Below are 26,137 nucleotides of genomic sequence, written 5' to 3' on the forward strand. Positions count from 1 at the left end.
ATTAGGTGTTGGTGAATGGGTGCAACTTCATTGCAACCTCATTTGATGAGGTTACCCAGAGGGGAAGGGATATATACCCTTTCTGTTGATTACCTGCTGTTAGCTAACATAGATTCTTCCCTGTACCAGAAGCAGAATGACTTGACCCTTCTTAATTTCTCAGGTTGATCACTGCATTTCAAGAAATTTTAGAGTCTGTGAAAGACTGAAACTAGGGATAAAAAGATATGAGATGAATATTTTATTATGTATTTTAAATAAATGCTTGGAATTATAAAACTAGAAACCATCTGTTCTCTGGCAGACTTTTTTTCCCCTAAATATCCTAAGTTTAAGTCTGCTTTTAACATCTAACTTTAAATGACTCAGAATTGTTGCTATAATCACAACTGGGATGTGAGCTCAATTCCAACCTCTAACTATCATCTCTGTTTTACTGGAAAAAAAATAAAAATGAGAATTATGAGACCCAAAACGAAGGTCAAATATACTTAACAGGGTAGTCTGAGTTCATCTGCATTGAAGAATTTGGTGGAGTGCATGATTTAGGTCAAAGTGAATCACCTTAAAATGATGCAGATGCATTAAAAGAGATACAGTTATCTACTCTGAAGAATATCTCTAGTTACAACTGAATACATTGGTTGTATAAAATTTAGAACTCCAAATATTTTCCCTGAATTGCATGATCTTTCTTTTATGATGCAGTTTATAACCGCTTTAGGCATTGGTCCAGGAAAATGACATTTTAGATGTGGCGTGTTCATATAACTTGCCCCTAACATTAACATCTGACAGGGGATGTGGTGTTCAAAATGTATCATGTTTCATTTTGAGATACTGCATTCCTAGAAGATAGCGCTGATCTTAGATATTTCTATCCAGGGTTTACTATAGTACTACAACACCTATAGCACCTATAGTACCTATAGTGTATAGTAGCACAGTGCTCCCGTTGTTCATCGATTTACTCAAGCGGCCCGGTAACGTCTCCATTGTGAGACTTGTTACTGTGTTTGGCATATCGAATGCATCAGGGGGAGCTTGCCAGGCTTTGTCGTGCGGGCGAGATACTCTCAGTAGCTTGCCGGGCTCTCTGAGAGGGGTGGAAGAATCGAACCTGGCTCGGCCAGGCCGGCTGCACGCAAGGCAAATGCCCTACCGCTGTGCTATCGCTCCAGCCCATAGTATATAGTACCTATAGTATATAGTACATATGGTACCTATAGTAACTATAGTGCCTATAAACTTGCAAGGCACGATTGATCTTTGTCTTTTATTCTTTCACCGTTATATTAGTAAGATCCCAGACATTCAGGGGAATTATCTGAAAACAGCTTAAATTGCATTTAATCAAAAATACATCAGACAAATAATGGATTCCCTTGTAAAGGTAATAAAACTTTAAAAAATACTGTCGACGTAAATTGGTTATTATAAAATCATTGTATCGGACCTAAAAGGAACTGTATTTGTTATTGCAGGTTTGGTTACAAAAGTACGGCTACCTTCCACCGACTGACCCCAGAATGTCCGTGCTGCGCTCTGCGGAGACCATGCAGTCCGCCCTAGCTGCCATGCAGCAGTTTTATGGCATTAACATGACAGGAAAAGTGGACCGCAACACTATTGAGTAAGTCACGGCCCCCACTCTCTTTCATCTTTGGTACTCGATCGTAGCTAAATAGTCAAAATTTTTTTTAAAAAATTAAAAGTATTGTGACACCCACAAGTGTGTAGCAGTCTGTCTGTGAAACTTTTTCTAGACATTATCTTAAAGTAGAAGGGCAACCGAAGTGACTCAAAGCAGAGTGACAGTCTGTAAGTTGTGGGGGAGGGCGGCAAGTTTGGAGAGAAGGCCTGTGTATTGTCTCTGACCAACTCAGAAATAATGATACCAATTTAGATGGCAACATAAATTGGGATTTTTTTTTTTGGTGATGGTCAGGAGTGTTTTGTGGGGAGAGGGAGGTGGCAGGGGGCGTTAATTAATGCTTCTAGGCATAATATCGAGAAGGGATTTTCACTATGACAAATATTTTAGTATTTTTATTAATAATTAGTTTTACCTTCAAATGGTGTTTGTTTTTGATTGGGTCACAGAACATTGATTTGATCCATCAATAACTTGACTGAGCCCTTGACTTTCATGTTATAAGTATTGTTGTTTTAATTCTGACGTCATCTCCAGAAGTTTTGGGGGAGCAGTGTGGTGATGGGGATCAAACCCAGACCTCCATCATGCAAAATTTGTGCTCCAGCCCTGTGAATTCTTTCCAACTAGTAGGCCCTGGATCTCTGTAATCAGTACATGCAAATGGCGTCTATTTGTGCCCTCGACTTGAAGAAACAGTGGATAAGTGTATAAAGAGACATAGTCTTGGGTTACTGCATTTTAATAAAACATGGATAAGTTTCACCAAACTACAAAATAGTATTCCTACCCAGCAAAGGAGTAGGTGATTAATTTATATCAGCCCAAGGGAAATAATTTGCTTGCTTGAATTCTCGATATAAAATAAATACACTATTCATTCAATTTAATCATCACACTTCAACCCTGCACAATAGTGAAGACATAACACATTTTCTTTCCATCTTTATAAAAATAAACTGAATGTCAAATCTTAAGTAAACTATGAAGAAGTTGTAAATCACATATCTCCCGATAATAATTTGGGACATATCCCAGTGTACTTGGTGCTTAACTCAAGTAACAAAACATGTATTTTTATTTTACATCTCAAATACTTGAATTAGTGGGTTGAAAAATTCACTACCTGTTCTAGAGTTCTTAAAAGTTACATCAGTATCAACCCAGAACTAATCTTGAAAATAGAAACAAGAACTAATGTATTATGTATTAAGTAGAAGTTTGCTTTCAGACTATGAGTAGAAGTCTCATATGTTTGTCTATTTATCTGGGGATCTTTGAAATTTTTTTTAAACAATGTGATATCAAACTTATTTCTAAGTCATAAAGTATAGATTCTCCTGATAAGTGCAGTTTTAAGTTAACAAAAAATAATCTGTTATTTTGTGGCTGCTTAGTACATTTAAACTAGGCCCTTTATTCCAACATTTTACAAAATAATCAGAACAGCTTTTTAAAATTACCTAATATGGATCTTTTCTATTATTTAAATTATTAAAAATGTGACACAGTAGTTTATAATGCAAACAAATTTGAGAATTACACTAAATCTTCTAATACTTAAAATTAAGACATTAAACTAAGAAAGGTCATCTGTAGAATCTGGTATCTGCATTGCTTTCTGATTTTGAGAATTGCTGATGATCATTGGAAGGACTCAGAATGGATAAATTTGATTTCCTAAAATAGCTGGAAAATATATTTGCCAGGAGATAATGGAAGAGGAATGTGTACAGAAATTATTTGTGCCCTTTATGTGGAAATGGACTGCACAGTTTGCAGTTGTTCTCTGCAAAGATGATTTGAAAGTGCAGTAATAGAATATGGATCTTCGTATAGTGTCTCAGATTGCAAATTAGGAAAAAAATGATTGTGTCATTGTGTAGGACTTAAAGTAGTATTTTTGTAAATTATAGCATTAAAGAAAACAAAGATCTACTGTATTCACTTTTTATCCCCCTACAGCTTCTTATTTAAAACCAGTGGCTTTTAGGGGCCTTTTCCTTTTAACATAAAATGTTGTTTCCATTGACTGTTTTGGAAATTAGAAGTGGATCTTTTCATCTAGAATGCTGTGAAATCTGGCATTTATGTTTTACGTGAATTTTTGAAGATCTTTTTGAATTATCAAGTAAAACATCTATTTTATTTATTCAATCAATGCCCATAAATTTGTTTGGATGCATTTTAACTTAAGGGATTGGGGAACAGGAGAGTGGTTATGGCTCACACCTAGCAAACACCCAACCCGGGTTCAATTGACAGCACTACATTCTCCCATGAGCACTACTGGGTTTGGTCCTCTCACTCTTGCACACATTCTGTGCCCTTGCAGTGCATGACCAGTCAGCATCCAAGCCTCCTAACACCACATCAGAAAGTCTGTCCAAAAAATAGCAAAAACTTCAGATGAAAAAAGTAGCTTTAATTTTGAAGAACTATTAGGACACTGTCATTGTATTCAAATTACTACTTTGAAAATTGAAACATTTACTTAATTCTATCAAGAATCATATGTTTTTTTGACTAATTATTGATTTGATACCTGGTTTTTATTTTGTTTGAATTATCAAGTAAACCTAATTTCAGTTTGAATCTAAGTAGTAGATTCATTGGCATTAGGGTATTTTTTTTAATTATTTGTGCATCTGTCAAAGATGCTCACACATTATGTCAACCTTCATCCTAGCAGCCATTCAGCCATAAGAAGGTAGAATGGAGGATTAACAGAATTTAGATTTTCATTCTGAAAGAGAAAAGGTGAAAGCTTAGGTATGAGCTTACCCTAACAGCATTTGCTTATTGACAGGCATCAGGGGGCAAATATATGCATTCTCTATGCAAAGAAAACATAAATTGGGTTTTTAAGTAAATGAACTTCACAGTGTCATTCCTATACAGAGAATGTACCTCCTCATACTGGTACCTAATGAATTGATAGAAAAAAAATTGTACTAGAGTGGGCTGTCATTTATCTACATTTTGAGTCAATATTTATTTACTTTTAAAAAATATCCCTGGTCACTACCAGTCTTTGAATCTACCAATACAAAGAGAACTAGGGATTTTTGAAGTAATAAAATGAAGCAGTTTTTCAGAATTCTATAGGACTATGCTGTGGAAAACAAAAAAATAGGATTCACTAGAACCCGGAAGAGACTGGAGAATATAAACCTGCTTAAATACTGGTGAAAATTTTTCTAATATTAGGACTTCATTAGGCAGGAAATATATTTCTGTAAGTTTTTCCTGTTAGCCCAGCTAGGTATAGGGACAAGACACGTGTTCGCTAAAAGGCCAGCCAGCCTCGGGGCAGTGTTTCTACTGAGTTCTGCTGGAGTGAGTTCTCTTGGAGTCAGACAGTGAGTAACCCGTCGTGGCCTGGATGTCCAGCTTGGCTTTTCAAATCTATTTTACTGAAGCTAGTGGACACTGTTTGAAATATACTGGCCGCTCACTGTGATCCCCAGTAATGCATCTGGTCCCCACAGACCCTCCAAGAGCGACCATCGAGTCAGTCGTAAGCCCTGGGCACCTCTGCTGCTGAGTGTGGCCACAAGCAAACAAAACAAAATCTAGTGACTCGATGTCATTGCAAATATTTAAATAAATACAGCTTTATATATATATATATATATATATATATATATATATATATATAACTGAGGATACTGTGGTATTTGGGCAATAGCACAGCACGTAGGGTGTTTGCCTTGTATGCAGCTGACCTGGGTTCAATTCCTCCGCCCCTCTCTCAGAGCTGGGCAAGCTACCTAGAGTATCCTGCCCGCACAGCAGAGCCTGGCAAGCTCCCTGTGGCATATTCGAAATGCCAAAAACAGTAACAACAAGTCTCACAATGGAGCCGTTACTGGTGCCCACTCGAGCAAATTGATTAACAACAGGAGGACAGTGCTACAGTGCTTCAGTGTGGTATCTGTTGGATCTTTATGATGAAAATAGCAGAACTATTCCTATTTTATTATCTATTTATTAACATATCTTATTCTTATTTTGTCTGGAAGTACACTGACAGTGCTACAGATTTACTCTTGGCACTGTGCTCAGGGATCACTCATGGCAGTGCTGGGGAATCGTGTGGTCCTGGGGATGGAGCTTGCACCCGCCATAGGCAGGCAACCTTCCTCCTAGACTTTCTCTATGGCTTCTTAGTCCTGTTTTTAATACCAAAGTACTTTATGTTAACTTTGGCTATAATAGGGTAAAATGAACAGGAATATGTTGATATGTTGTTGACTGCTATTTCTTTTACTATGCCTAATACAACTAGTTTCTGAGAGTTGTGCAGTAATGATTTTCAATTAATGATAAATATGATGGCAGACTCTATTCTAAATTCTTCACCTGAAAAACAATATTTTGCCTGATTAAGAAAACTTCATTCCTCAAAGGCAGCTCAGATAAAGAAGGGAGCACCAAATAAAGGGTGTTTGGAAGATCCTCCCAGGATGAGAGATGCATGTTGAAAGTAGACTATAGACCGAACATGATTGCCACTCAATGCCTCTTTTGCAGACCACAACACCCAAAAGGAGAGAGAGAGAACAAAAGGGAATGCCCCACCACAGAGGCAGGGTGGGATGGAGGAATGGGGGTGGGAGGGATACTGGGATCCATGGTGATGGAAAATGGGCACTGGTGGAGGGATGGGTACTTGATCATTGTATAATCGAAACCCAAGCACAAACATTTGTAAGTCTACAACTGTACCTCATGGTGTTTCACTAATAAAAATTAAAAAAAAAAAACAACTTCATTCCTCAAAATAAGTCAGTAATAGTTCTCCTCTCAATGTCTTCCATTAGAGAACAGGAACAGAGAGAAATAGGACCTAACAAATTTCACAGGAATATTAAGTAGCTGGAATCAGGGTGAAGTCCTGGCAGTGTGGTGCCTGCTACCAAATATTAGGAAAGAAATCCTTAAGCACTGAATTCAGATATTTCCATTTCTAAACTGATTTCAATAAAAACATTGAATGCATACCTAATTTTAAGATGCCACAGAATCAAAATAATGACATCAACGTTGAATAGTATTAAAATATTTATGAAATTTAAGATGATACATTATTTATATTTTAAATATGGCTACTAGTAGGCCTTTCATTTTTTTCTTCTATCTGCTGCGTACTTATTTGTCAGCTTAAAAATCTTACAATTGAGTTGGTAAAAGCAGCACATGTATTTCAGTTGTGCTTTAATGCAAGGAGAAGCAAGTTTGTTTGAAAATAAATTAATCACAAAGAATGCACTGCCTTAACCACACACGTGTGCGCACACACACATGTACCTGTTTCTGACTCAGTTTATTTATTGTGATCTAATTTTTACTTTGGGCTAGAGCAATAGTACAGCAGGTAGGGCGTTTGTCTTGCACGCGGCCGACCTGGGTTTCATTCCTCCATTCTTCTGGGAGAGCCCAGCAAGCTACCGAGAGTATCTCGCCTGCACTGCAGAGCCTGGCAAACTCCCCATGGGGTATTCGATATGCCACAAACAGTAACAAGTCTCATAATGGAGACGTTACTGGTGCCCGCTTGAGCACATTGATGAACAGCCAGTGGACAGTGCTACAGGACAGTGCTATAATTGTTAATTTGAGTGAGGCAATCAAATTCCACTTAAACATGTAAAGTTAGGATTTGTCATGACCATATCTAAATGTTACTAGCATTTTGTGCAAATAAATTCAGTTGATCTAATGTCAACTAAAATTGAATCCTATCACCAGATTCTACCTGAGTAATAGGAGTAAGATGCAAATATTGCCTTTAATATACATAACTTTTTATTTATTTTTAAGTCCTATTAAACATTGACATTCTTTATATTCACTGAGAACTTTAAAACTTCATGTTAATGAACTTCACAGGTTATGAAATGTTTGAAGCAAAGTAAAAGCCTGAGAAACAATTTATCTTCGATACTGTTTTTCATAAGCATTGTAAGGATTTTCTTTGATCATATTTTGAACGTTTTGCATGTTTTGATAAATAAAGCCTACCAATTATTCTGTGCAAATTTCTTTAGATACAAAAATTGGCAAAGTTGGGGCTGGAGCAATAGCACAGCGGGTAGGGCGTTTGCCTTGCATGCAGCCAACCCGGGTTTGATTCCCAGCATCCCATATGGTCCCCTGAGCACCGCCAGGAGTAATTCCTGAGTGCAGAGCCAGGAGGAACCCCTGTGCATTGCCGGGTGTGACCCCAAAAAGCAAAAAAAAAATTGGCAAAGTTTATATAGAGTGTTCTCTTCTTGTCCAGCCCTATTCAGCATTCTTTGCATTAAGTTCCTTGATATTAGATTATCAAGGTACACATGTTAATATTTGACTAATAATAATAACAAATAATAAGAGCAAATAACAAATTATAACTTGTACTAATAAGTAACGATAATTATGTGCCTCATAATTTAAGAAATGACAGAACAGATCTTGCTATTAGATAAGAAATAAATTTGTGTACATTTATTTTTAAGCTTAAATCATCTACTATATTATTCAATAAACTGCACTGTAGCACTGCACTGTCCTCCCATTGTTCATCAATTTGCTCAAGTGGGCACCAGTAACGGCTCACAACAAATTGTGAGACTTGTTACTGTTTTTGACATATTGGATACTCCACAGGGAGCTTGCCAGGCTCTGTCGTGCGGGCAGGATAGTCGCTGTAGCTTGCTGGTCTCTCCAAGAGGGTCGGAGAATCTAACCCAGGTAAAATAGCATTTTACATAAAAAATAGCATTTTACATAAAATGTAGTGCCCTTGCAATAAGCATTTGCTTGCCTTATAGAGCCACAAAGGGTCATGAAGTCCTTAGGAAACTCCTGTCTTTACTGTAGATAACAATATAGGAAAAAGAGAGAGGAAAGAGATTTGGGTTTAGCTCATTTGCTTCCTATCCCTAATTGGAAACTTCACTGTGTGCTGAGTTCATCTGGGTTCTCTGACTCACAGGCCATTGGAAAACTGTCAGGCATACACAAATTGAAAGTCACAGTATGCTAATATGTGCTGTGCTGAAATGGCAAACTGTACCTGCTTGAGTTGAGTGGCGAAAAATGATGAAGATCCTCTGCAGGAACTTGAAGGAAAAGCTTATTTCCAGTAGAGATCGTTGCCTGCAGATGCAGAGAGATTTGGTTCTGCAGGAACCAGGAAGATCCCGGGAGGTCGGGAGAGAGGAGGGAGCCTCATTTATGTAGGAATGAATCTAATTCTTTGTTTAAAAGCATTCTGTGTTCCGGAATGCAAAGAACACATCTCTACCTTGAGAGAATCTGTCTTGAAGAGCGACAAGGGAAGTATTGGTGTGAGTGTGAACTCTTTGAGGCCTTATGCAGTCACAGGAGAGGCTTTCATGACTGTGACTGATGAGAGGAGATCAGTGGAAGCTGTTACCTGGGTTAGCAAAATTTGATTGTTTTCATTTTTAAAAATAGCATTGGAAGAGGTCAGGGAAATAGGTAAGTGGAAGGGTATATACTTGGCATGTGTGAGATCTCGGGTTCCATTCAAGGCACCACAGAGCAAAATAAAAACATATAAAAAAAAACGTACTCAGTACTCCTTCCTATTCCCCAATCTCTGTAAGCGAAAAGCAAAGAAAAATCTCATATCTTAAGGAATAATAAAGTTCAAAATGATGATGCCAAATCTTTATGAAAGTGTGAGAGCAGTTAACTATTATATCGTAGCTTTCATCGGCAATGCCCTACCCGTAGGCTAAGCTCTAGACTTGTTAATCTTCTCTTTTTCACTCTTTTTCTTTTCTATCTCTTTGTATATGATGGAGATCAGAAATAGTGTAGGAGGAATGGATCAGTATAGAATGAACAAGGCCTGGCTGAAGTGACAGGGCACTTGCCTTGCACGTGACTGTCCCATCCTCAATCCCAGGTACCTCCTATAGACCCTGAACACTCCCAAATGTGGTCCAAAAATAAACAAACAAGCAAACAAAAGCAAACTATAGGATGGAGAAGTAGATTAAAAATATTTGGAACTTAAGAAAAATGTATGAGAAAACCAATAAATATATAAATAATTCAGCTTCTGTCTTTCAACAGAGGGCTCTAAACTTTTTATTCACAACCCTGATCTTTGAAAGACGCTATACTCTGGAGAAAACTACTTAATCCAATAATGCGTGGCTTTAAATTGAATTCTTATTAATATATTTAACTTTATTCAATTACAATCTTTATCTTTTCATTTAACTTATTACCAAGGTAATATTAAAAATATATCATCACATAAAACATTTCATTCTTATAATAGCTAATTATGTTGTTAAATTTTCTCCCTATCTCTAATTCATAATCAGTTTAATTCCCAAGATGCTTACTTAAACGTTTTCCTCAGAAAAATGTAAGTGTAACCACATCCTATATATGGCAATTAATATTTTCAATAATTAAACATTTTATGTCCCCAGCACTTTTAGTGAGATAATGATGGATGAATACTTGGATTATACATATTATATTTTTTGTTGAGAGTATAATTATGACTTGCCACATATAAAAATCACTTAAATCACAAAGTCTTCAACCAGTGCTTAGTATTTCCTAGTTAAATCTAGATCTAGATCTATGCCTTGCATTATATAATAAAAATAGATGATATTATTGTTAAGAATATGAAGTATCCCCATCCTTCTATTCTTTGAATATATTTAAATGTCAGAAGTTGGACAGTGCAGAACCACAGTCCTTGTGTATAGAACAGTCTAGTAAAATACTATCAAACTTTGGGACTAAAGTAGGCACAACCCATGTTAAATAAAAGGACCCTCCAATTTCATCTCTACAGAGTTTGGTTCCACAAGGCTGAATGGCCACCTAAAAGTTAACACTTACAAGACAAATCATTTGGTATAGAGATTTTAATAGAGTCATTTTCTGAAGTAACTATATATTACATTTTAAACTAGGATAGAATTTGTTAAGTCTGATCACTGCATCGCTTGTATTGTCACTGAGGCACAGTTACAAAGGACAACATGTTAATTAGAAAAGTGTTATTTTTCATAAAATGTTAGAGTCAATATTTCATTGTAATATGAAGCTCTTCTGTTTATAGAAGCTAATCTGATTTATCTATGTGACATAATTTTTTGCATTTATCTTCCCAAGAGAGTTTTTAATATAGTCATTTCTACAGCTAATTATTAAATTCTTAAATAATAGAAACTTTGGGCTTGAATGATTGCAGTGGGTAGGGCGTTTCCATGCATACAACAGACTCTGGTTCAATAACTGGCAACACAAATTGTCCCCTGAACCTGCCAGCAGTGATCCTTGAGCACAGAGCCGGGCATAAGCACTGGTCACCACCGTGAGTGGCACAGAAACAAAACAGTATAATTTCTAAATGTTTAATAAAATACGGAAAACATTATTATTTACTTATTTCTGCTTTCTGAATCTCTTTTATTTTTCGGGGGGTAGGAGAGTGACACCTGGCAATGCACAGGGTTTGCTCCTGGCTCTGCACTCAGTAATCACTCCTGGCAGTGCTCAGGGGACCATATAGGATGCTGGGAATCGAACCCGGGTTGGCCACATGCAAGGCAAATACCCTACCCGCTGTGCTATCGCTCCAGCTCCCCCCGCCTTTTTTTTTGCTTCCTGAATCTCTTAGCCCCAACAAAATTCTGCATTAACTCTCTAAGTATTAAACCAGGTGGATAACTGAAGGGTAAAAACACCGAGTCACTAAAGAAAAGTCATGAAAATGCATGAACACATCTCTCAGTACGTGTAAAAATAGTGTGAAAGGAATACTATCTGAAAAGCAAGATCATGATCAAATGAAACTCTGGAAGAAATTAGAAAACATTTTCTGTTTAAATAGAAATCAGAGACTGGGGGCCAGAGAGATGGTGCAGTGGGTAAGGTTCTTGCCTTGCACATAACTGACTCTGACCCAAGTTGAATCCCCTGTCTCTATGTGGTTCCCCCTCCCAGTCCCCCAAGAATGACCCCCCTGAGGGTGGAGTCAAGAGTAAGCCCTGAATCCAGGTGGAAGTCACTTCCCCCCGCCCCCCGCAACAAAAAAATAAGCAGAAGGGAAACTGGGAAGATAGAACTGAAGCACAAGCCCTTCATGCATGGGTGTCTGAATTCCAAGCACAGCACTAGGTCAGCTGACTGGGGGACCCTCAGTAGCACCGGGATCCAGCACTCCTGCATGGTTGAACTCAAGCATTGAACCATCAGTCCTGTTAAACACACTGAGGATCACCTACGAGGAGTTCTGGGCCCCCTGAGCATGGGTTGGGAGGCCTCCAACAATTCATGAAAAAAAAAATCAATGTAGCATTTTCTGTTCCTACTCCAAAGAGATTACATTTAATTTTGTGCAATGTTCAATCTCAGAATCATAAAATGAAATTACTCCTTTCAGTTTTGAATGTGGTTATTGATAAAGATTCAAAGCCAGTAAGTTCTACTTTGGAAAGGAGATAATGATGAGATTGAAGAGGTGAAGTGGTTGGAAAACTGTTAATGCTATTTAAATGAGGCTGTTGGTTAGATTTCTGAGTACAATCAAAGAGCTTATACCATCTTGACTCCGAAAGTTTAAGGTGATAGAGATTTTTCGAAGAAACTAAATAATAAAGCCAGATGAGTATTAGTAAATGGCTTACTTATATGAATGAGACAAGTAATTAGTGACAGTCACATAACTTTGCAGCATAATTTGAAGAGCCAGGGACCACACTTTGCTACATGAGATGGATGTATATAGACGGTTCCTGATATCAAAATTCCATAATCCCTGTACCATCTCTCTGGCCCTGCTGCTTACAATCTTCAGAGTATTTCCATCAACAACTCAAAACGACTAATAAAAATACTCTCAAGGATTTGAGTTGTAAGTTAGTGATTCTGTATCATATGGGGTGGGGGGGTGGATTCAAATTGAAATATTTTTTACATATTTTTACATTTTTTAGAAGTTTGATTTGTTTATTTCTCTAGGGTAGTACTTAAGATTCAAATTTGGGGCAAAAGGGTTGATAATTGCTTATTTACTTATTTGCTTATACAGTTTAGGGAGTTAGAATAATCTTGATGTTTATGGTTTTTATGCACAAAATGACTATATCCCACCATCAACAAAGTGCCTCAGACCCGCTACAATTATTGGCACTCTTATAGGTAACTTCTTATTATCTAGTTCTTACTTGGAGAACCTGGCAGGCTACCAAGAGTATCCTGCCCACACGGCAGAGTCTGGCAAACTCCCCGTGGCATATTCAATATGCCCAAAACCAGTAACAATGGTGAGTCTTATTCTCCTGACCCTGAGAGAGCCTTGAATATGGCACTTTTTAAAATCTCAGGGCTAGGACGAAGGAAACATTACTGGTGCCTGCTTGATGCAATCGATGAACAACAGGATGACAGTGATACAGTGATAGGGGACTTCTAAGTTGAGTATTTTAATTCATGGTCAGGATTGATTGCCAATAACTGGGCTTTCTGTTTTCAGCTGGATGAAGAAGCCTCGATGCGGTGTTCCTGACCAGACAAGAGGCAGCTCCAGATTTAATGTTCGTCGGAAACGATATGCATTGACGGGACAGAAGTGGCAGCACAAACACATCACCTACAGGTACCGAAACTCATGACAAATTATAGTTTGTTCCTTTCCATATATATCCATCTTCACATTTTGTCCTGTTGCATGTATTGACTGCATAGTAACAAAGAGTGATACCATATTCACATATGAAATTTGAAACTGTATTTGAAAACCATTCATTTGTTCACCTGAGGACCTTGGTGATATTTCTTGAGATTTTGTTTCTTTTATAAATTTTAGCTTCCTAACCATTCAGTAACCATATTGCAAAACATAGGGCCCCAAAGGAGAAAGAAAGAAAGAAAGAAAAGCAGGTCCTACCACATAGGCAAACTGAGTAGGGGTTCCCAGGAGGGAAACTGGGGACATTGGTCATTAGAAATGCACATTGTTGCAGGAATGGGTGTTGGAATGTTGTATCACTGAAACCTGATCCTGAATAACTTTGTAACTGTATCTCAGGGTAATTCAGTTATGATAAATAAATAAATAAATAAATAGATAAAATCTTCCAGTTTCTTTAATGCTTTTATGATGAGCATTTTAATGTTGCATCGTTTAACAAAAAAATTAAAAAAGAATAAATAATTGCCCTTTTAGCAAAATATTTGAATCACAGGTTTTAGTACTGGTCCAGCTATTTTACTTACTATATGTTTTCTTAAAAATGCAAATGGATGATCATTTTTTTGTCTTCTGTCAAAATACCATTGGAATGAAAGTTTCTTAAACTTGGAGTAGCTGTCCTAACTAGTTTGAACAGTAATTAGTTCTCACTAGTTCTAGCTAGTTTGAAATGTTTTTATGTATTCACATATTTACTAAGCATTTTTATTGAGTTGTAGTTAGAATAAAATCTAGAGAGAGACAATGGAATATAGCCATTTGATACTGATATTTGATGACAAGTGGAAGGAACAGAAACCAGAGTCATACAAGCCCCTCTAGGCAACAGCGAGGGTGTCCCTAAAAGTATAATGTTTGAGCAAAGATCCACACAAAATGAAAATGCTTGAGACCAAAGAATAAAGAAATAGGAAAAATAAATCCAGGAAGGGAGTAATATCTGGAATCATATCTAAATTGAATTACATAAATAGAAGAAAGAATTTGAAGTTTTTATTTCATATATAAATTAAATTTTATGCATATGCAAATATAAAGTTATAATCTCTGTGTGCTAAATTTCTTTCTACACATCTATAATAGAACACAGAGACACTTGGTTATTTAAGGCAAGTTTTTGTTGTTATTTTGTATTATGCTATTGTTCATAAACAACATGTTTCTGAATGAGTATCTCATACAGCATATTTCTATGAAAGTTTGCAGAAAATAGAATAGAGGGCAGTGCTAGGCCAGACTCTCAAAGTTGGTATTCACAGTCATTGAAGTTAGTTCACATAGGTTTTGTTGTTGTTATCCTTTGTAAACTTCTGTTAGCCTCCAATTCCAAATTTACTTAAGAAAATAATTGAACAATGAATTAACATGGAATAATTTCAATTTTTCCAGAAATTAAAAATATCTACTTCTCTGTGGGCCTTCTATAACCTAGGTTCTTGATGCTAATCAACAGGAATTTTTGAGACAGTGCAAGTAGGATCATTTCAGTAACCTTAGGAGTGTTTGCAAATACCTGTGGTGGCACTGCACAGACTGATAAGTACGGCAGGTAAGACGAGGTCTTGCTCTCAAGGACAAAGTTGTCTAGAATGAGACTCAAGTAGAAAAGTGAGTATTTGCAGAACTCTATGTTGCTGGTTACTTCAAGACCAGACAGGAAACTTAGCTCTGTCAGAGAACAGATGTATTTTATGTTCCCCCAAATTTCGAAGAGTGTCTAATGTAGAGTAAACCTTAATTTATTAAATACATTAATTTTTGTTCTAATTGTAAAGATTTTTTCAAATACAGTTGTTGTCGGGCACTTGAGTTGTTTCCAGTTCTTGATTATTGTCAGCACTGCTACAAGAATATAGGTGGATATGTGCCTTTTCACATTATTGTTTGTGTGTTTAGGGCAAAAAATTCCCAGGAACAGAGTATTTTCATCAAATAGATACCTCCCAAATTCATTAGAAATTGTTTAATAGGTTAGAATATGTTCTTCTCTTTATGGACTATAACTCAAAAGTAATGTTCAATAAGTATCCATAATATTTTCCTAGGTAAATTATCCTTTTTGCTACTCTTGATTTCAAATGAATGACTTTGACTACTGATGACAAATTAGAAGTGAATCATTTTGCTTTACTATTGTATGCAAAAAAAGTTTGTATTTGTGAGTGAGTAATCAGTTCTTTACCCAAACATGTCTCATTTTATTTTATTTTATATTATATTAGTGAAACACCATGAGGTACAGTTGTAGACTTACAGATTTTTGTGCTTGGGATTCAATTATACAATGTTCGAGTACCCATCCCTCCACCAGTTCCCATTTTCCACCACCACTGATCCCAGTATCACTCCCACCCCTCATCCCCCCATCCCACACCGCCTCTGTGGCAGGGCATTCCCTTTTGTTCTCTCTCTCCTTTTGGATGCTGACGTTTGCAAAAGAGGCATTGAGTAGCAATCATGTTTGGTCTATAGTCTACTTTCAGCATGCTTCTTCCATCCTGGGACGATTCTCCCAACACCCTTTATTTGGTGCTCCCTTCTCTATCTGAATTGCCTTTTCCCCTAGCGTGTACGGCTGGCCTCCAAGCCATGGAGTGAACCTCCTGGTACTTATCTCAGCATTCTTAGGTGTTAGTCTCCTATTTTGTTTGGAAAACTGGCTCATTTGATTTAAATCAAAATAACTCACTAAACATGATTGATCACATTGACTTCAGAGACATATCTGTGTCCACAGAATATGCAGCAAGTTAAGTCATTGTTTAAACAAGACCTCAAGAAATAGATACTTAAAATCTGCCTTGTCTGGAAAGTTAGCAACTTGGGAAATTCCCAAATCATTAATGTAATATTTCTTAGAGGGAGAGTTCTTATTCAGTCCCCACGTTATGGCCACTCCTCATGCTAAAAGAGAAAATGAAGCAACCTCAATTATAGCAGCATAATAATGTAAATGAGTGTAGTCTACTTAGTTATCTCTTAATAGAATACTAAATGTGATGTGAATGTGTATCAACTAACAATTCAGCTAACATTTATACTTAATTTTATTGTATTTCAGCAAATCTCAACCTTACAGTGCTATGAATCCTATTTAATGGTTACTAATTTTCCATAAATTGTTAGTATACTTTTTTAATTATTATTTTTGGCTGTGGAAATGACTAAAGTAGACTTGAGTTTTCCATTCAAATTTCTAAGGATAGTAATATTATATGACTTTTATTTCTTGTTTGTTTTGATTGGGGGGGGTGCTGGAGTGATAGCCCAGTGGGTAGGCATTTTCCTTGCACTCAGCCGACCCGGCTGACCAAGGTTCGATTCCTCCACCCCTCTCAGAGAGCCCGGAAAGCTGCCGAGAGTATCTTGCCCGCACAACAAAGCCTGGCAGGCTACCTGTGATGTATTCAATATGCCAAACACAGTAACAACAAGTCTCACAATGGAGACGTTACTGGACCCACTTGAGCAAATCGATGAACAATGGGAGGACAGTGCTACAGTGCTACCTTGATTGGGGAATGTGGGTGCTTAGGGCCTTTTCCTAACTTTGCACTCAGGGATCACTCCTGAAGATGTTTGGAGGACTGAGTCAGTACCAGGAATTAAACCCTTTTCATCATATTCAAAGAAAGTGCTCTACACAGTTTTTTATATGTTAGCTAGATAACAAAATATTCAATCCTTTTTAAATTAAAATTAAAGATAAAATAGTACTGTAGCTTGAAAAAATATTTTAACTCCAAATTTTAATGAGAAGAATAATTATTACCTAGAGATTTGTTAATATATAGGTTGGTGTGGATCCAATTATGCTACAGCTGCTTGTTTGCACTTCAGAATTCAAGTTTTCATTTTGAAATTCACTCGTGTGTGATATTTATTGATGACATCGCAAATACTGTGGTTAAGGACATTTTGGAAGTAAATTAGTGCATAGCTTTGAAAGAGTGTTTCCTTTCCAGATTCAGAAAATATTTAAACATTTAATACTCTTTATTATTTTGCTTTATTTTTTTAGAAATGGGGGCTGGAACTCATTGCCTCTTTTGAAAAACTCCACACCCAATAGGAGAGAGAGAACAAAAGGGAATGCCCTGCCACAGAGGCAGGGTGGGATGGGGGGATGGTGGGTGGGAGGGATGCTGGGATTAGTGGAGGTAGAGAATGGGCACTGGTGGAAGGATGGGTATTTGATCATTGCATAACTGAAACACAAGCACCAAAATTTGTAAGTCTACAACTGTACCTCATGGTGTTTCACTAATAAAAATTAAAAAAAAAAAAGAAATGGGGGCTGGTGAGATTTGGGCAGGGATCTTCCTTTCACACTGCCTATCTGGATTCAGTCTGCATAAGGTTTGTCCCTAACTCTCCAGGAGTCCTCCCTGAGCACTGCCAGGTGGCCCATAAACAAAACTCCTGAATTTCCTCATTATATTGCTTTATTTTTTTTTGAAATGGGGGCTGGAACTCATTGCCTCTTTTGCAAAACTCCACACCCAAAAGGAAAGAGAGAACAAAAGGGAATGCCCTGCCACAGAGGCAGGGTGGGATGGGGGGATGGTGGGTGATATGTATGCATATGTATATGTATTACATATATATACATATGTGTGTATATATATATAATACCTATGCATATATACTTTTATGTCCGGCAAGCTGCCGAGAGTATCTCGCCTTCATGGCAAAGCCTGGCAAGCTACAGGTGATGTATTCCATATGCCAAACACAGTAACAACAAGTGTCACAATGTTACTGGGCCTGCTCCAATGAACAATGGGAGAACAGTGACAGTATTCACATGTGTATACATAATATATATGCATATATACGTATATGTATATGTAGACATATTATTTCCATTTTTCTCTTTTGTTAGGTTACTTTCAAAGAAGTAAACGTTACTTTTACTTCAAGGAAAAGTCATTTCTACCTTACATATTGAATCTGTCACTACATCAGGGTATATATGGAACTATTCAATCTTCATATCTTCTCGATACCACTCTAGCACATGCCAATATCTCCCTCTGTTTGAGCTTCTGAGATGCTTTGTTATTGCCATTCTTGCCTCCTCATTCATTCATTCATTCATTCATTCGAGACATTGGTGTTTGTGATTTGGATTAACACTGGCATACTTCTCCTGTTAAAACTAACCCAGTGATTTGCCTTCACAGAATAAAACCCAAGTCCTTCCTGTCCTCGCCCATGTTACTCCAACAGCTGTATGCATGGTTCATTTCACAGTCCTTCCCTGAGAAGTCCTATTCTTAGAACTGGCCAGGTTCTTCACGCATGTGTGTTCTTTCTTGTGATGGGAAGAGTGCTGGGATTTTCACTCCTTTTGTCATTGAAATTTTATTTACTGACTTCATCTCACTTCCCCCTCACTTACCCAAATCAGTAATTATAATTTTTTGTTCTCTATCAAATATTTATCTCACCACTAAACTATATAAACTCTATTAGCATACTCTTGTTCACAAATGTATCTATAGGATCTAGAAGATTAATATTTTGTAAGAAAGTCTTTAAAATAAAATATAAGAATAACTGCCTGCTGTTAGGGGCCATCTGATGTCCCAGAGGGTAGGAAGAAAAGTCTGTTTGTTACAAAAAAACTTTTTGAATAAAATTTGCTTAAAACATTAATCTGCAGACTTTTTAGCTATCCAGGAGGAATTTCTGAGGCAAAAATGCTAGAAAAAGATATAATGTCCAAATGGATATATTTGCTCAAGCGGACCCAGTAACGTCTCTATTGGAGACTGTGTCTGGCATATCGAATACTCTCGGTAGCTTGCCGGGCTCTCCGAGAGGGGCGGAGGAATCGAACTCGGGTCGGCCATGTTGGCCGCTTGTAAGGCGAACGCCTACCCGCTGTGCTATCGCTCCTCTTTATCAAAGTAAAAGCATGGAGCATATTGTTGAATGCCTAATAATATTAACACACACACATACAGACACACACACACACACACACACAAACCCCACTGCATAACTTATAGCCCATGAGATAGTAACTGTTTCACTCTGTTCATTCATATAGTACAGAAGGTAGAGTGCTGGCCTTGCACATGGCCAATGTGGGCTCAGACCCCAGCTTTCCATGTGGTCTCCTGACCTGAGCACAACAAGGAGTCATAGCTGAGTGTGGAGCCAAGAGTAAGTCCTGAGCACAGCTGGCTGTGTCCCCCCAAAAAAGAAAAACAAAGGTGAAAAAATATTATCTTTCATGATACTTTTTGTCTCTCGTGGTCAGTGTTCTGAGTCTCAGTATGTGTTTGTAACTGTGTCTTCAAGACATAGCCAATCTACAAACATTTCTCCTCTCCACTCTGCTCCAAGTACTATCATGCCTCTGCTACATTTTTTGCAGAGGTTCCATTGGCCTACCTGCCTTCACCTCTTGCTCCACTTCGACATATTTTCTACATAACCGTTCATTTATATAAAGTATAAGTCAAATATTTCTCTACTCATGAGCTCCAGTTCTCTCCACGTTTCTTCAAGCAAATGCAAAACGTCCTGCAGTTACTAACAAAACCTACCTCATTTGCTTTTCTGCATTCTTGTTGTCACGTGGTCATGTTTGCCTTCTTTTCTCTCTCCCCTCTTTCTCTCTTTGCTGATTTCCATTTAAACTAGTGTAGCGTTTCTCTACTCCAGCCATTTCCCATCCATGGACCAACTTTGCCTATTCTTCATTTCCATTTGGTTTTCTCCCTCATTTTCTGTTTACATAGTAAGTGCATACCAAAAACAGTAAAGCATCAGAAATTATAATTAACTGACTTTTTAAAAAAGTACTGAAAGTCAGATTAAAATCTGTGCATACATTGGTGGTATATACAGATAAGAAGACAAGTAAAGACACTTCTTTGAAATTGCATATCTCTGTGCTATGGTATCCCCCTAAAAGTAACAGTCACCAGAAAGAATTGAAAGGTTTTATTTTAGCTTAAAGGCGATGCACTGTTTGGTCCTTGGACAAAGCTGCCCGGCTTTTGTTGTTCATGAGGCAGAGTGACTGATGGATCTGTTTATGCCACTGTTTTCCATTCCACCGAGATCTTTTGTTTAGAGCTACAGTAGGTTAATATTACACTCCTGAAAGTTAAAGACCCCAGCATCATGAAATTTGACACATCAGGAATGATTTCATTTATTTCCTGCCTGGCATTAGACATAATTGTCTAATATATTCATCAGATTAGCATCTGTAATGGATCAGATTATACATAAACCAAGGCATACTGATTATTCTTTTTTTTTTTAATTTCAGTATAAAGAACGTGACTCCGAAAGTAGGAGATCCTGAAACCCGCAAAGCTATCCGGCGAGCGTTTGATGTGTGGCAGAATGTAACGCCTCTGACATTTGAAGAAGTTCCCTACAGTGAATTAGAAAATGGCAAACGTGATGTGGATATAACCATCATTTTTGCTTCTGGTTTTCATGGTGACAGTTCTCCCTTTGATGGAGAAGGAGGGTTTTTGGCACATGCCTACTTTCCTGGACCAGGAATTGGGGGAGATACCCATTTTGATTCCGATGAACCATGGACGCTTGGAAATCCTAATCATGACGGTAAGTGCACGATTGCTTTATTGCCAATTAATTATATCTTTTACTTTTCTTTTCAAATTTTTCAAGTGATATACTGATTTACAAACTTAAGTTATCAATTCTACAATTGTCCTTTCAATTTAAAAAGTTAATAAGTGACTCTTTTTATATCTACTTGATCATAATTTCTGAGGATCATTAGCTGAGTTTATCCCATTTTTTGTTTGTTTTTGTTGTTTGTTTTTCCTATTGTTTGTTTGTATTTTTACCACACTCAGGGGTTTCTCTTGGTTCAGTGCTCAGGAGTAATCTTGGGTAGTGTTTGGGGCACCATATGGCATATCAGGCATTGATGCCCATGCAAGGCAAGTACCTTACCCACTGTATTATCTCTCTGGACCCTCCCATTATTTTTTTGACTAAAGGTTAGAATGTCATACTGAATTTTAAAAATATCTACTGTATAATTTTTAAATAAAATATCACTTATAAATTTTACAGACAACATATAATTCACTTGATATGTTAAAAATTCTGGTATTTCACCCAATATTTTATTAATGTTTCTCCATTTGAAGCAATCCTGCCACTCATGGAGTGACTTCTGCTATATATGTCTTGTGTCATTTTCTGTTCAATAATCATCTTTCTACTCTGTAAAATTTTGCTGTTTCTCTTTTATCTGTTCCCTTTACTCCCGGTCTGTATCACATTATATCATTAATTTTGTCAAATATAAATTATTACTATTCTGTTCAAACACATTAGTTTTCCAGTACTTAAACTGAAATTCAGAAGAAGAAAAAAAATCTCAGTAAGAGAATAACTATATGACATATGTACATATGGTTCTTTACTAGATAACAATCAATGTTTCAAATTTATGTTTAAAAATACTTGTAGAATTACAGAACCTTAGAGTTATATAAAATTACTAAACAGCAGTCTTTCCCAAGTAATCAAGTCTTAAATATTTTTCTTTTTCACTATAGTATAATGTTGAATATATAGGCATTTATTGTTTTAATGACAACTAATCAGCTTATAAAACACTTAATTTCTCCTTACTGAGTTAAACCCAGCCATCAAATTAAGCTTTATTAGTTCGTTAGAATGTTTAGTTAGCTGGATTAGTGTAATAGCCTTACATTTTTAAAACTGAGTTCAAACACATTATAGATAGAATGAATTAGGCTAGTTAAACTTGAAATAGCATTGGTACTCAAAGAAAGAAAATAAATTAAATAGCCATCTATATATTTAAAAAGAAATGAAAATGCTTAGTATTAATAAAATGATCATTGAATTGTTATTTACAGTTTATTGTCAGTAATATTTCATTGTAAATTTAATTTGTAATAACTGGTTTGACGATGGATAGCAAATTTGTTGGGAGATTTGACTGCAGTGGTGTAAAGAACCTGAAATATTGTTTTTCCTTTTCTTGAAAAAGAGAAAACATGGTATTTATTTAGATTATTGCTTTTGTAGTTTCTCAACAATTGAAATAAATAGTGGTGTCATAGTTACAGGACAATTGAAATCACTGTATCTCTCAGTTGCAGAGCTACTAAGCCAGCATCTAAGAATTAAAATCCTTCCACCATTATCCCACACCCTGTCCTCTCTCCCTCTCCCTCCAGCATCCTCAGTTTCTGGTTTATAAATTTTTCAGGTTTCCTTCGCATTGTGTATGGTCTAATACATCTCTTTTTTTCTTTATAGTCTACATATCAGCAAGAACATTTGGTATTTGTCTTTCACCTGCTGACTTACTTTATTTAACATGTCACCCTACAATTTCAAACCACAAAATTGTATCTTTTCTCATTGATGTATAGTATTCCAGTGTGCATACATATGTGTGTGTGTGTGTGTGTGTGTGTGACAGTTTCTTTATCTTCTCATCTGATGTTGGCATGTGGTTTGTTTCTATTTCTAGATCTTGGCTATTGTAAATATTGATGCAATGAACATAGGGATACCTGTGTTTTTTTCAGTTACTGTTACTGCGTTCCCGGGATAGATAACGAGACACAGGATATTGGGTCATATGGAAGTTCCATTACAATGTTTTGAGAAGTATCCAAATGATTTTTCCAAAGTAATTGAACAATTCAACACCTGCCCCCCTACCAACTCCAGGAGTGAATAAGAGTTCCCTTTTCACTGCATCCCAACCAGCACTCTGTTTCTGTCTATTATATAGTGTGTTCTGCTCTTCCATGGTATTTTACTAAAGGGAAAAAGCAAACCTTTGGAAACAAACAGAAGTAAATTGAACTTCTAGTTAGCTAATAATAATCAGATCAAGGAGCGCGCCATGCCCCACGCCCGTATCTGCTCTGCTTCACACATTCTATCGATGCATGTTTTTCCTCTGTACTTGAGCATCTAGTAAGATATCCAAAGCATGACAATAATGGTTTGATACAGAATTTGTTTAAAGTAAATTATTTTTATTTTATTTTTATTAAAATGGACATGATACTGCATCAGAATTTCTATATTGCTTTTACTATTTAAAAAATTAAAATAAAATTTTGCAATCAAAATAAGAGAAATTTAACACTAAGAATATTAGAAATGAGGACTGGGAGGATTGGTAGCTTGGAAGCTTGCCACAAGTGAGGATATGGGCAGGGCACGTAGGGTAGAGATGGAGTTGCTATAACAAGGATAGTTGGAAATGATCACGGGACAAGAACCGAGTGCTGATAGTGATGTGCATGATATTGTTTCATACCTGGATTGTAAACCATTAATGCCCAAAAAGAAAGAGAGAGGGGGGGGAGAGGGAAGAGTGAGAGCAAGAGAGAGAGAAAGAAAGAGACAGAGACAGAGAGGGATAGAGATAGAGATAGAGATAGAGATAGAGATAGAGATAGACAGAGATTGGGAGAGAGAAGCCTGTCCCATAGAGGCAGGCTGGGGAAGATTATGGGAGGGAAACTGAGGAAACTGGTGGTGGGAAATGTGCACTGGTGAAAGGAAATTTCGTGTAACTGAAACCCAATCGTGAACAACTTTGTGACTGTGTATCTCACAGTGATTTAAGTTTTAAAAAACACTAAAAGAGAGAAAATGTAGTAAATTTAATGTAAGAATTTTGTTAAGAATCTGAATTTGCCTTCAGACTTAATACTTTCTTCTAATATTCTGAACAGAAATATATATATATCTATATATACATATATTTTCAGAATATTGGATCCAATTGTTTTCTGTAGCATTAGATGTGGTAATTTTTAACTATAATTTCATAAATTTAAAGTTGTTTTGATACTCCAGATAAAGAATCTAATCTGTTGTCTCTAAATCTTAATTTTGTCTTAAAATATTAGATTCTCAAGAAAACTCTGGAAATCATTTTAATTTATCCTGTCTGTAAGTTTATATGTAAGGAACCAGCAAATGATGTTTCAAAATGAAAACGCTTACGTATGGTACCAGAGAGAGAGCACAGGTGTAAAGAGTTTTGTCTTACGTGTGGCCAAGCCCAGTTCAAGAACCCTGCACCACATATGGTCTCCAGAGTAGGATTGACCCCTGAACACAATGCCAGGAGTAAGCATTGAGCATTCTGGGTTGTGGACCCCCAAAAAACTTTACAGAAAAATTTCATTTGATGAAAAAGAAAAATAATTAGACTATTTACACTGATTTAGGTTAGATGAATATTATAGATGATTTTGTTTTTTGTGGATTAAATAGCTTAAATTTTTCTCAGTACTTATATATGTAGAAAAGTATTATTCAGTAGAACATCCATTTATGCAACTAAATAAATAGAGCTCAGATTCAGATCATATATTAATACATTTGATTACCTATTAATATACAAATACTTGTGCTAGCATAGTTTTTTTTTTGGTTGGAAGTGTACTATTAAAGTGTAAACAGTTATTTAATATTTAGTGATTCCTTTTTTAAAAAATTCCTTAACAAACAAGAATATTTTTACTTTAATGTGGGCTGGAGCAATAGCATAGCGGGTAGGGCGTTTGCCTTGCACACAGCCACCCGGGTTCGATTCCTCTGCCCCTCTCGGAGAGCCCAGGAAGCTACCAAGAGTATCTTGCCCATACTGCAAAGCCTGGCAAGCTCACCATGATGTATTCAATATGCCAAAACAGTAACAACCAGTCTCACGATGAAGATGTTACTGGTGCCCACTCGAGCAAATCGATGAACATTGGGAGGAGAGTGCAGTGCAGTGCCGATGTGAGCTGAATGGAAATAACTGTCAAATAACTAGCTGTGTTCAGATTGTATGTGATGAGGGAGATGGTAACTGACTATTTAAGATATGTTCCCATAAATGGAAATTGCCTAATTGAAATTCAAACTTTTAGTTACCAACAGCAGGGCAGCTGGAATAGAGTCATGGTAAAATATTGATCATTTATCAAAGGAGCAGCCTCTAGTTTTGTTTATGTTACTGGTGACTAGGAGGAGAATGAATAGACCCTCTAGCTTCCAACTGTAATGCTCTCCTTTTGTACACACAAGGCACAGTTCCCACTCTTCATTGATAATTTTTTTCTTTCTTTTTTTTTTCTCTAATCTAATGTGCACATGCCCCCTGGCTTCCTTACCTGAGATGTTTTTTCTTTTCTCCTCTTCACAGCTCTTAAGCACCTAGAAAACAGCAGCTTGACAGTTTAGCAAATGCAAATGAAAAAAGCCTCTTGATGAGTACCCAAGCCTATTCTCACAGCATATTGCTCAGCTAATGAAAGCAATTTGAATTCTCAATTCTGTCTACCTCCAAAGAGATAAACTGTGTGATAAACTGCCAGTAACCCTTGTTCATTGTTGCGCCCTTTCCTAGCAACTTGCTTTTCTTTTTCTTTTTGGGTCACACCCAGAGATGCTCAGGGGTTACTCCTGGTTCATGCACTCCGGAATTACTCCTGGCAGTGCTCCGGGGACCATATGGGATGCTGGGAATCAAACCAGAGTTGACCACGTGAAAGGCAAATGCATTACCTCCAGCCCTTCAGCTGGCTTATTGTCATGATCACTTTTGAAAACTCAAACTCACCCTCACTGTGTCAATCACACAATAGTTAAGTAAATCAGAGACAGGAGCTAGATCTAGTAGGAGAGGACAAGTCCTCCATTGGTCCTCTCACACCTCATGGCCATTTGATCCC

General features: G+C 36.9%; 1 protein-coding gene across 1 annotated transcript in view; it reads left to right on the plus strand.

Moving 5' to 3' along the window:
- The window catches only part of MMP16 (matrix metallopeptidase 16), a 302,144-nt gene that overhangs the window by 146,539 nt on the left and 129,468 nt on the right, over positions 1 to 26,137 (plus strand). The window contains exons 2-4 of the mRNA XM_056110867.1: positions 1,485 to 1,633; positions 13,182 to 13,304; positions 20,695 to 20,999. Coding sequence (XP_055966842.1) covers positions 1,485 to 1,633; positions 13,182 to 13,304; positions 20,695 to 20,999 — 577 coding nt within the window. The remainder of the gene's footprint in view (positions 1 to 1,484; positions 1,634 to 13,181; positions 13,305 to 20,694; positions 21,000 to 26,137) is intronic.

The sequence above is a fragment of the Sorex fumeus genome, unplaced genomic scaffold, assembly GCF_029834395.1.
Source record: "Sorex fumeus unplaced genomic scaffold, SorFum_2.1 ptg000002l, whole genome shotgun sequence".
Classification (NCBI taxonomy): Eukaryota; Metazoa; Chordata; class Mammalia; order Eulipotyphla; family Soricidae; genus Sorex; species Sorex fumeus.